The sequence below is a fragment of the Plasmopara halstedii genome, assembly GCF_900000015.1.
Source record: "Plasmopara halstedii genome assembly, contig: Scaffold_2386, whole genome shotgun sequence".
In the NCBI taxonomy this organism is placed as follows: Eukaryota; Oomycota; class Peronosporomycetes; order Peronosporales; family Peronosporaceae; genus Plasmopara; species Plasmopara halstedii.
The window spans coordinates 1,350,617-1,362,188 of NW_020189293.1; the positions used below are offsets into that span (position 1 = coordinate 1,350,617).

Below are 11,572 nucleotides of genomic sequence, written 5' to 3' on the forward strand. Positions count from 1 at the left end.
AGATTTGACAAGTGCATACTTCATCGCAAGTAGCCCCTTGTCATGAACTACCCAGTTCTTCTCTGCAGCTTTCAGCTGTCGAGATTCGATTGCAATCACCCGATCTCGCCCCTCGGCGTCTGCTTGCAGCAGTGCACAGCTGATGACAAAGTCCGAAGCGTCACGACGCCGGTGAAAGGACAATCAGGGTCTGGCAACGCCAGTATTGGTGCATGCAGGAGTCTGTCTTTGACCCCGTCAAAAGCCTCCTGATGCTCGGTGTTCCAACACCATTCCGCATCCTTCTTAAGGAGATTGGATAATGATCGGGCCATTTCTGCGTAGTTTACGCTGTACGTGTGCGAGTAGTTGGCAAGACCACGCTGCACAATGAAGCACCTTAACAAAGGGAATTCTCCCGCGCCAAAGATGCACGTATTGGCATAAGCATACAGCTTATTTGTGCGCATACACTCGAGTACCGCTCTCGAATGAACGATGTGGTTTTCCTTATATGTCCTCCCGTGCCTGCACGACTGTATGTAGCAAAAGTATGTCGGTGCATACGCCTGATGGGGCTACGATTAAATGTTGCTGGTTCACTTGACAACCCTTGAAGCATCACCAGCCATTCCCAAAGCATGCCGCTCGGAGTACTCACCGCTGTCTGCGGAATATCACTCGCTCTATGAGCGATTGGTAATCTTAATCGACCATGTCAAGTGCGTTGCGCTTTTGCAGCCAACCATATTGTTCTGGAGAACAGCCTTTCTAGGAATCGGTGATTGTGCTGGAATGGTGGCAGTATTTAGCTTATTATAATCGTGAACGATAGGCCAATTGCCGTTCGGCTTCCGGATACAAAACTTGAAGTTAAAATTTGGAGACTTGCTCTCACACACCATTCCTGCCTCGTGCTTTGCACAGAAGAAGGTGCCAATGACGTCACGCTGCTCTTTAGGCAGGGATTATTAGTGTGTTACAGTATTTTGTTCCCGGAACCAACTCGATTCCAAGACGCACACCTCAATCCGGAGGTAGGAACGACGGCGGGTCTTTGGAAGGCGAAAGATTAATACGAAAGAAATTGACATTGCTGAACACGGCGGGTCTTTAAAGGCAACGTCTTGAAACTCTTTCACCAAAGGATAGTACGGATGTGAGACGTTCTTCAGGATCGAAGATTCACTGCATGCGTTCAGCACCTTCTTGAGCTACGTTCCGATGCGACGGCGAGTTCATCTTCTCTTCTGGTCGGATAATGACAACTTCGGCTAAATCGCCTGCCTCCAAGGCAGCGCAGAACTTATTGAGGGACATCTCGTCTAGCTCAAAAAGAGCATCCAACTCAAAAATAGCTACGAGGGTGACATCGCCTTCTTTCACCCCCGTCATACTGTTGATGAGGGTGTGTAGTTGCGCGCTATCGTCTACGGTGAACGCAACCTGGGTCAGAGTCGCGTCTTGCAGCTATTTACGGCTTGGAGTTCTAATGTTATTAAGAACATCCGACGAAGAGCTGTTAGCTCCACCGTTTCAGTCAGTGGATAACGTGCCAGTCCACGCGCATCTGAAGAACCTTACTCAAGATGTCCCGGACATCGTCCGACCATGCCATTCGTGGAATGCAGAGCCTGCTTTGAGATGTGAGCAGTGCTCAGTAGATTTTTCGCCTTTGGTTTTTAGGATCTCGTCTGACCATGCCACTCGTGGCATGCAGTGACTGCTTTGAAACGTGAGTATTGCTCAGTGGATTACGTGCCACACCACATGCATCATTGGGGCCTTCCCCTCGATACCTCGGCCCTTGGCCCTTGCCCCTTGGCCGACCATGCCACGCATGGCATGCAGCGACTGCTCCGGTACTTGAGCAGCGCTCGATGGGTTGGGTGCCACAGTCCGCGAGCCATGCTCGAGACTCCTGTGTGATACACTTTGGTGTGCGTCAATCCAGCACGTTGTCCGTCTCGGTCTAGTGCCCGCGCCAATAGCGTTTTTGCCTCCTAGTAGTGGTGGATTTATGACTCACCAAAGCCCCACCGGGAAACGTGCGCGTAGCACCCAAGGTCTTCGACCTCTAGTCAATCCATGGTTCATGGTCTTTCAACCATGCCATACCAAGGAAAAGGTCATACTTTGGATTCAAATCTAAACCTAAGCATTGTCCCACGTCAAGAAACTTGACACTAAAGTCCAACGGGACCTTCAGCACTGTGTCACGTGTCCCTGTTGGTAAGCGAACAGTGACGATACCACTCAATCACGCTTTCAGCGCGTCAGCATACATCTGACTTCCTTCTATCCTGGAGCGTCGAGCATAATTGCCCGACGCCCTGGAGTTAATCAGGATTTTTAAGGCTTCTTAAAGCCCTTCACGGTCGCCTGCACGACCAGCAAGCCCGGCTTGCATATACGCTCCATGCTCAAGAGCAAGGAGCTCTTCAGGGATGGGCCCTTCTGATCTTTGCCTCGATGAGGTTCAACAGAACTCAGTTCTTTCAGCAGACCACCCGCGCCTACTGGATGTTGTCGTTTCCCCGTGACAAACCAGAAGACTGGTAAGAAGTGGGACGTCGGTTCGATGAACCTTGACACGCCTTGCGCAGGTGGCAACCAATCCGATAATGACGGGAGTCTCCACCGACAAAACACCGTCGAGTGTCTGAACGCTGATCGGCAGCTCGGATCTCTGCCTTCTTGTCCTCAATATAGCTCAGAGCCATCGGCTCAGACCTGCTAGACAAGCTGTGAGGGTGTGCATTCCAACCAGGTCATGCCGTCTAAAAGTTGATTTCGGCATTCCGTGCCATATTTACTGCTTCTTCAAGAGAAGACAAGTGAACAGGAAGGATTTCCATTCTGGCCACGCCAGAGCGGAGGCCTTCCATGAAGACGGTCACTGTGACCGCCTCGGGGAAAGGATCAGCTGCCATACCGGCAATGAGAGTACGCAACTCTTGAGCAAAACCCACCGATTTTTTCTTGCCCTGCCAGGCGGTAATGAAACGCGATCGCAAGTGATATGCTTGGTTCGGCGGCGAGAACACTTGTGAAAGCTGCAGCTTCTGCCGCCGCTTCGACGGAAGTGCCGCACGTCAGTGCCCGTCCTCGCGCTCGACTCCCGAGCTTGGAAAGATAGCTAGCGCCACGCGCGGTTGCTCGGTCTGGAGCATGGCGGACGCCATGACCATCTCGACCTCCCTCACCCAGAGCAGGAGATTCCCTCCATCTTTATCCTTGACAGGCTTAACTCTCACCATGAGCGGCTTGGGTCGAGGAAAGTCATCCGTCGCTGGCGGTGGCGTCATGGACGCGGTCGATGCCGACTTCGCCTGCTGCAGGTACTCTAACAGAGCATTTTGATAGCGTGTAAACGCCTCCAGGCGCGCGCCGATCGCTTCAGGTTCTTGCGAAGCGAGGTGTCGCATGCGCTAAGGGCAAAGCAGAGACATCAGCTATATAAAGCCCATCCTGCATGTTCTGGGTCAGAAAGGAGAACTGCTCCATCCTCACAGAGGGTTAGATTGACTACAAGCTACCAAGTGCAGCGGGCGTATCTCTTTCGCCTCGAGGAAGATTAGTCAAGGTCGGCGACCTACTTAGAACCGCAGCGGATAGCAATGCGCTTACTCCAAAAGTAGCAACAACCTTAACCCAAGGGTAATTAACTCTTACGTTCAAAAATGTTAGCGGTATTTTTTATTTGCGGCAAAGCCGCCTATATTACATCCATAGGTTTTCCTATCGAGATAGTGAAACCTATTTAAATGTATAAATACTGCTGTTCCTGTAACGTACTGATGTTGCTTAAGAGTTGCCACACCATTGTGTGGTCACGCCATTTTGTAAGAACCGCCATTTGTGTGAAAAACACCATTTTGTGTGATCCACACCATCTTGTGTGACCTCAATTCAATTACAATCTTAACATTCATCACTTAATATCTTCACTTTCAGACGTCCACCAGTTACACACTACGACAAAGTAATGTGGAAAGTTTAAATACTACAAAAACCGTAGCCTGTATGTTTACATAAACTTTAAACTAAGAAACAATCAGCTTAGGAAAAAACGGGATCGTTCGTGAATTTACAATTTCCTAGATGAGTCCGCGTGGAAAAACACAAAGAGGTGGTTTTTTTTTGTATGCGAACCGAGAACCTTACTTAATTCTTACATATTAATTTAAAATATCCTTTTTACGGTAGAATAAAAAAACTTTATGTACTGCATGAAACAAGGCGAACGGCCCACGTACGTTTACATATCTACGCATGATCTACGTTCACACCCACATCACATGGTGAAATTTTTGTTGTCGCAGATAAATTCGTACAAGAAAAGCTTGAGTGTTCAAGTAATATATTTCTTGTCGGCGGTTGTGGATTCAAACATTGCTGTCGTCACTCGTACTGACGTCTTTAAGGAACGTCAACGTTTCAGCTACCATTTTGTCCCACACAAAAGCAATTCGACTACAAGTCTAACAATCGCAGCAAGATTGAAGGGTGTGATGTGTAAAATATATTTGATCCTGAGCGTTTTGAGAATAAATTCTCACGAGCTTGTCACGCTGGTTAACAAGACAAACTACAACGTTAAAGGAGCCCAAAAAATATCGGTTACCAACTTGTGAAGACACACATGAGTGGTTGAGCTGTCCCAGCATTGACGTTTCCAGGATACTCTTGATCAATATAGTGCCTCACGGAGAGCTAAATCACTTCCATCTGGTGCTTCTAGTCTCTCTTATACTCATAATCAAGGCCTTTATATCTCGATCTTTTGTTAGCCTTCATGGAGCTAACAAGCCAAAGCAGTGCGGACTGCGCTTATTATAAATAGTCGGCACTTCTGTGTACCATTGTACACTTACTGCACCTTTCCGGATGCGTCGCAAGTGTCGACTTTTACTAGATGCTGGATTCCTTTTTCAGAACATTGAAGAAGTGCTCAATCGCTAGTGCCCAATTCTGTCCATTGTATCTCTTGGTTTCTTGCAGCACCTGATTTGTAGTCTATTGGTTCCTCAGATGCTGCCCCATTATCGGGGATTATCTCGGGTGGTTGCCCACTAAAGTGAACGCGTTTGGATTCTCCTTGCTGTTCATCGGCCGGGTCGTCTAGACACACACTAAGGTCTGCTGTGCTACCACTCTGGTCGGATGAACCTGAGGCCTGCGAGTTCCCTGATTGTCCACGTGAACGCTTTTTTACAGATCCAAATCCTGCAAGTCCCAACAGCTGAACACCATCTACACTCTCTGAGTGATCGCAATCGGGCGCCATTAACATGGGTGCATCCTGATCAGGAGCTTGAGACGAAATCTGACTCACAGGTGCCATTGGAAACATTGGAGGCATATTTCGCAGCGTTGGCGACAGCTCCAATCGATGCGTTATCTGAGAGTTTAACATTGTATTTTGTTGAAGCTGAAGCTCATCAGGAGGAAGTCCCACGCGGTTGCTAATGATCTTTGCTATTTGCTCGCGTGAATCAAAAGTCTGTAAATAGTATTAATGTCACTGCTCATCACATAATAGACCTTTAGTAATACACTTTACCTTAAAAGTGTACGAACGCGAAGATCCGCCAAATTTTAGTACGGAGCCGTGTAAAACGAGTGTCGGCTGCAATGCAGTCAACCTTAAACCGTCGACGAATGTTCCGTGAGCCGATCCAAGGTCGACTAAATAAGTTGCACCTTTTTCATGATGGACAATAGTCGCATGCAATCTCGAGATGGAGCAATGACTAAGCACAATGTCACACACAGCTGCATTTCTTCCAACAAGATAAAACGCTTTTTGATCCACAGTATGCTGCAACAAGTCATTTAAGTTCCACATTAGATGCAACAGAATGTTACTTCTCAATTGCAAACGCACCGTGGCAATAAGGACATGATCCTTATATACGTCAAGTAGTGAGATGGTTCTTGGTGGTTCATGCATGCACCTTTAGCAATATAAGTATTGATTTAAAAGAAAAAGAGATGAGAGAAAGAATGTATCGAGTTACCATGTCGGAGGGGGAAATGGCACTGTGGGCGGATCAATCGGGTCAAGAAACTTGGGCTGAGATACAAACGTGTCCAAGTGGAGAAGTCTCGGCAGCTGTAGAGCCTGTTCCATATTTAAATGCTCGAGCTGTTGCTGAAACTGAGGCGAAAGCTACAGTGACGTATGCGAATGAAACCTTGGCTCGACTGTTTGCTGCTGTGTCGGCAAGGGAAGGGGACAGTAAAGAAAACCCCACGAGCGACAGTACGACAAGCGCTTTTGTCTTCCTTTATCTTTTGCCAAGTCGCACGCAACGAGCGGACGAACAGATTGTTGTTGCCTAACGGGTCACTAGAGTGCTTTGGGGTGGGTACTGAATACGACCGGACACTTTTTTGGAATGGACTGGCCCTACACGATCACAATTTGACGTAATTGGTCCGAACGCATCAAGCCAGATTACACAATGGATACTACTTTTGACCAATCAAAACCTGTATTATAAAGCAGGTCGGACTATTGGTGGAAAAGACGTTAGTAGTTACGTTAACGAGGATGGAAGAGTGCGTTATCACGACGTCGTGTTTGTAGCCTTTACGCTAACTATTTCTCGACGTGTATCAAAGAATGTATAATGAACAAAAGAAGAATAATGAAGAGGTTAGAACGCGCTTTAGCAAGCGACTAGTGCAAAGCGGCGAGAAGGATCGACTGAAGGAACTGTTGCGTCGAAAGTTAGTCGAGTGCGGGTGGCATGATGAAATGCAGTTGCATTGTAAAGGTTTGTTAAATGATGTTCACCTAGTTAGAATCGGATTTAAATACTTGCCAATGGCTTCATAGAGATGATTCGGCATAAAGGTATCGACCAAGTGAGTGTAGAGGATCTAATCGAAGAGATTACACCTGTAGGAAGAGGTGCGACGACTTAGAAAGCTGTAGAGGTGGGTGTTAACGAGCTGAATGATTGCTAACTATTTTTGATCGAGCAGCCTCGGTGCCTGAAGCCGTTAAGAATTACCTACTGACAGAAATTAAAGCGTTAATTGTGAAGGAAGCTAGCGTCAAGACGGCTGAGATCAACTCTTAACATTGGACACCTTCTGGATAGATTTACCAGCCAAAGCTTAGATATTTCATGAGGGAGCAAGTAGGACATTTGTCAAGTTCTCAAATAATCTATAATTGACATGCTTAAGTAACGACAGCTGACGGTCACAAATAGAGGCGATAGGGACACTCACGGGGCACGCGCAATTTTTACATGTAACAAAGGGGTGGCACTATTTTGAGACGAATATATTACCATCATTACGTGCACCACTTCAGGAACTCGTATACCACTCACAAGCTCACCCGTAAACATGGTAGTAAGACTGCGTCTGGCCCGGTGGGGACGCAAGGACGTTCCGTTTTACCGCATTGTGGCAGCAGACGCCCGTGCTCCGCGCGATGGAAAGCACTTAGAAATTGTACGGTATCTTTTCAATAATGAACACTTAAATCAGCGAGGATCTTTATTCATCTTTCACCATTTGTAGCTGGGGACATATAATCCCATCGCTGCCAGCGACGGCGTAAAGGAGCTTCGAGTGAACAGTCAGCGTGTACAGTATTGGATGTCTGTAGGCGCACAACCCTCCGACCGTGTGTCGTATCTCCTGGGTCTCGCTAATGTTTTGCCAATGCCACCAACTCGCCAGCACACTAAGAAGAATATACCCAAGAAGGACCGCGCATGAAACTAAACACAGAAATCGAAAGCTTAAAGCTACAGATATATGGTCAGAGCAACTTGTATGAGTCATATTAATCTAATTACTTTTTAGATATACGCGCTCGAGGAGCAGGTCCACGAGCGGATCCTCCGCCTTTGAGCATGTTGCCGCCCTTGCGCACTTGCTGATTAAACGTAGCATTCTGTTCCTCAAGCCAGCGACGAATTTCCTTTTGCTTTTCCTCCTTAGCTGCCAAACGTGTCTCCTCTTCTTTCTGTTTCTCGCGGTGAATGAATTCAGCGTCCCGACGGAGCTCACGAGCTGCACCCTTGCGCGCACGTTTCACCTGCCGCTTTAATTGCTTTAGTTGTGCAGCGTCTTTCGGTGCCATCTTGTCCTTACGCACCGAGTAATTCTCATCAAAATTTGGTGCAAATGTCGGCAACGTCACTGGGGCAAAACTTTGCAATCGAAGTGGACGACGGGCGTCCCAGCACGACTCGAGACGAACATGGAGCTTGGAGATGACAGCATTTAATTCCACAAGCGTTATAGTATTCAATTGCTTCACAAGAGCATGTAATAAGAGATAGAGCGGATAAAATAACTCATCAAACGACGGCAACGATGCGTATTGAGCCGATGTAGCATCCAGTAGAACCAGCAGTGAGCTCATCACATGGGTGCCGTTGCATGACGACTTTTTTGCCAGTGACAAGCGGGGTAAGAAAGCAGGTGTTTTACATTCAATGTGAGCAGAAATCCATTCCAAGAGATCTCGACGTAGCCAATAAGTCGAACACTTTTCATCTTGGGCTCCTGACGACACAAAGGCTCGAAAAGCTCGAGTAAGAAAAGTTACAATCTCTGGCATAAAACGTTCTTTTGCCCGTGTCATATCGAGCGAGAGAGATGCAGCAAAAAGAGCTTGAGTAGCCTCCTTAGTAGATCTCAAAGTGCCACGTGCCAAGCTTTCACATAGCAAAGTTTCCATGGGAGATACAACATTGTGTCGAAAGTCCGATGTCGGGAAAATCAAAGTCAAGGCTCTAAACAGCAACAACTCGGGAAGTGTGGGCCAATCAGAAGTTGCAGTTCGTTTATGCAACCGCTTGAATAGTTGCGCAAGTAGTTCGCGTATGACCACAGCTGCTGTATCTCCCATTTCCTGAGCCAGTGTGTACATATTCCTCGCCATTGAGTCTAACTAAGGAAACATAAGATATATTATGTCAGTGAGAAATAAACAATCTATAGTTTAAAACCCATACGCACGTCTTGCTTGTGATCCGCATACCGCGACGCATAGATGAGAAACTGACGCACTAATATTGCAAAAAAGCGCTTCATCTTGTTCTTGTTCTCGACACTTAATCGTGAATTGTAAAATGTCAAGATACGTACGACAATTTGATCTCGTTTCTCAGGCGAGTTTTGTGCATGCTGTTCAAACAGTGCTACCAAGTCTTCAATAGACTCAGGACACTCAAATACGAATGGGAGTTCAGCAGCAGCTTCTTTAGCGTCCTGTTGCTTCTTTTGTTTATCTATATTCAAGTCACTCTCGACGTCTCGTTCTTCGCGCTCGTTCATCTCATCCTGTTCATTTTGGTCTTCTTCCTTTGTCAGTTCTTCCTCATTCTCCGACTCATCCTCGGACTCATCCTCTGAATCTATCTCACTGCTATTTTCAGCCTTCTCTTTATCCTCTTCATTAATAGCAAAAGCGTCAATTGCATAGCCGTCCGTCAAATCATCATCAGTAGGTGGCATGACAATTACTTGCGGCAATTTCTCATTCATTTTCTTTTGCTTTCCTTTTGTGCGTTTTTTATCATGGCTAGTATCATCTACACCATTCATACGACCCACTCGCTTCTTTTCCAACTCAGCCAGTCGATCACGTTCCTTTGCCGCAGCCTCTTCTGGTGAGATTCGACGCTCTGACGCTTTGGCCCTTGCTTCAAACGCAAACTCTCGTGTTAACTTGTCAAAATCGTCCATTGGCTCACTTGACAATAATTCCTTGCCGTTTGCACGTGTAGGACGGAACTCCAGCAGGTTTCGTACGTCATTAAATCCATCATCTAATTTGGATGTCGCATCTTCTTGCGAGCTCTTGTTTTTCTGCCGTTCCGCCTTGAAAAGCTTTGCTTTCATCATGACTTCGTGCATCACTTCCTTATGCGTCTTACGCCGCCCAGCTCCCTCATCAGCATTCATTTGCCCACCACCAAAGTGCAATTTGTCCACAATTTCCCTATCCATCTTCCAACTTTCCTCCGACTCGTCGTCATCCAATGTACCATCACGATTAAGCTCATCATAATCGTCATCGGTAATTTTTGCACCTTTATGCGTTAAAAAAAAGGCATCTTCTTCGTCTTCCGAGTCTGAATCGTGCAGTGCAAAGGCTGATGCATTGCGTAGCTTGCGCTTGCGTTCCGTTTGGAACCGCGCCATCATTTTGTCCTCTATCGACAATGTCGAATCTTGCTCACCTAATCGCTTGTCCTTGAATACGTTGCTACGATTGCGCGCGTTAAATTCGGTGCCCAGAGTCTTGCGGCGCTTGCGCTCGGCTTCGGCACGTGCGGCAGCCACGTTACGACCGGCGCCTTTAACGCGCCGTCCAATAACTTCGTGCTTTTGTTTTGTAGCATTTCCACGTACGTCAAACGGGTTGCTTCCCTTAGAGCTACTAGCACGCACAAATCCATGCTTCGGGTACTTGCTTGAAACCTTCTTGCTGCTGCTTTTCTTAAGCACCATTGCAGCCTACAAGTGCTGTCGTCCAACCACGTTTATCTTACAATACACTTGATTTACGAAGAAAACTATTATCGGTAACGAAAACTAAAGGGAATATTTCAAAAGGCGGAGAATGTGACACGTTTTGTATAAAACACCAACTGGCACTCATTACTCAACAAATGCCTCAAAGAGCACAAGAGAATGTTTTCATACGTGTGAAAATCGACGTAGAATTTACTCTTCATTTTTTTGCTTTTTTAAATAATATGCTATTAACAAAAGAACATTTTGTACTCAAATCTCAAATTTGTTTATTGATGCCATGTACTTTGATTGGTAGGATTTCTTGAACAGATTTAAAACATTAGTACAATATAGCTAAAAGCTGTTTTCCTTATTTAAAATATATATGTGTACCACAACGTGAATACAAATGATGAGTCGTCTCCCCTTCCTGTGCGCCGTTATTCCACTAGAAATTGGATCCGTTGCCAATTTCCTAACGATTGCATCTGATATTCCAAATCAGAATGAAGTCGTCGATTGGGACGATACTAAAAGTGTTGAAAGAAATCTCGTGACTGTTGACAATGAGATGAGAATGCCTGTAAATGCATTAACGTTGACCGAAAATTTGGAGACTGTCGCAGAGTTGGTTGCGACGTCACTTGCTCAAAACAGCGAGAATAACGCGAAAAACGTGGCGATAATCATGAACCATTGGATGGTTAAAGGTGAACATCCGGACAAAATCTATGGTGACATGGGAAATATTGATTTGCCAACGTTTAACGCGTGGATACACTACATCGATGTGTACCTGTCGACACATGTCAAGAAGTCGATGAATCCAATTTTATCACTTCATCAATATCTTTCCCGTCACTCTGACGTAGTGATCACTGCAATTGCCACAAATGGTCTTGAAACAAGTCATTCCAACTTTTACCGTCAGCTGCTTTCCTATCTGACGTGCTATTGGTTTAATAGCTTTAAAACTACAGACGAAGTCGACATGCTGCTCAAATTAGTTAAGGGGGAACACCTCAATGTGTCTTTTATGAAAGCTGAGTACAAGCAGTATTACGAAAGCATGAGCCATCCTGAGATACTTGGG

General features: G+C 46.2%; 5 protein-coding genes across 5 annotated transcripts; 3 read left to right on the top strand and 2 right to left on the bottom strand.

Annotated features, from left to right (window-relative positions):
* Positions 1–4,933: 4,933 nt before the first annotated feature.
* On the bottom strand, positions 4,934–6,115 carry PHALS_03726 (Nuclear inhibitor of phosphatase-1; the record flags this gene model as incomplete). Its single annotated transcript, XM_024717991.1, has 4 exons — positions 4,934–5,485; positions 5,546–5,803; positions 5,870–5,939; positions 6,003–6,115. The coding sequence occupies 4 exons, from the start codon at positions 6,113–6,115 to the stop codon at positions 4,934–4,936; spliced, it is 993 nt and encodes a 330-aa protein (XP_024583434.1).
* A 495-nt stretch (positions 6,116–6,610) lies between these two features.
* Positions 6,611–7,073, top strand: PHALS_03727 (enhancer of yellow 2 transcription factor homolog; the record flags this gene model as incomplete). Its single annotated transcript, XM_024717992.1, has 3 exons — positions 6,611–6,764; positions 6,827–6,901; positions 6,976–7,073. 3 exons carry the CDS (start codon positions 6,611–6,613, stop codon positions 7,071–7,073), a joined length of 327 nt encoding a protein of 108 aa, XP_024583435.1.
* A 274-nt stretch (positions 7,074–7,347) lies between these two features.
* Positions 7,348–7,725, top strand: PHALS_03728 (ribosomal protein s16; the record flags this gene model as incomplete). The annotated part of the gene is made up of 2 exons (XM_024717993.1): positions 7,348–7,455; positions 7,525–7,725. The coding sequence occupies 2 exons, from the start codon at positions 7,348–7,350 to the stop codon at positions 7,723–7,725; spliced, it is 309 nt and encodes a 102-aa protein (XP_024583436.1).
* A 76-nt stretch (positions 7,726–7,801) lies between these two features.
* On the bottom strand, positions 7,802–10,473 carry PHALS_03729 (nucleolar protein; the record flags this gene model as incomplete). Its single annotated transcript, XM_024717994.1, has 2 exons — positions 7,802–8,908; positions 8,977–10,473. The coding sequence occupies 2 exons, from the start codon at positions 10,471–10,473 to the stop codon at positions 7,802–7,804; spliced, it is 2,604 nt and encodes an 867-aa protein (XP_024583437.1).
* Positions 10,474–10,891: 418 nt separating this feature from the next.
* PHALS_03730 (uncharacterized protein) lies at positions 10,892–11,486 on the top strand (the record flags this gene model as incomplete). Its single annotated transcript, XM_024717995.1, has 2 exons — positions 10,892–11,387; positions 11,446–11,486. The coding sequence occupies 2 exons, from the start codon at positions 10,892–10,894 to the stop codon at positions 11,484–11,486; spliced, it is 537 nt and encodes a 178-aa protein (XP_024583438.1).
* Between the last annotated feature and the right edge of the window lie 86 nt (positions 11,487–11,572).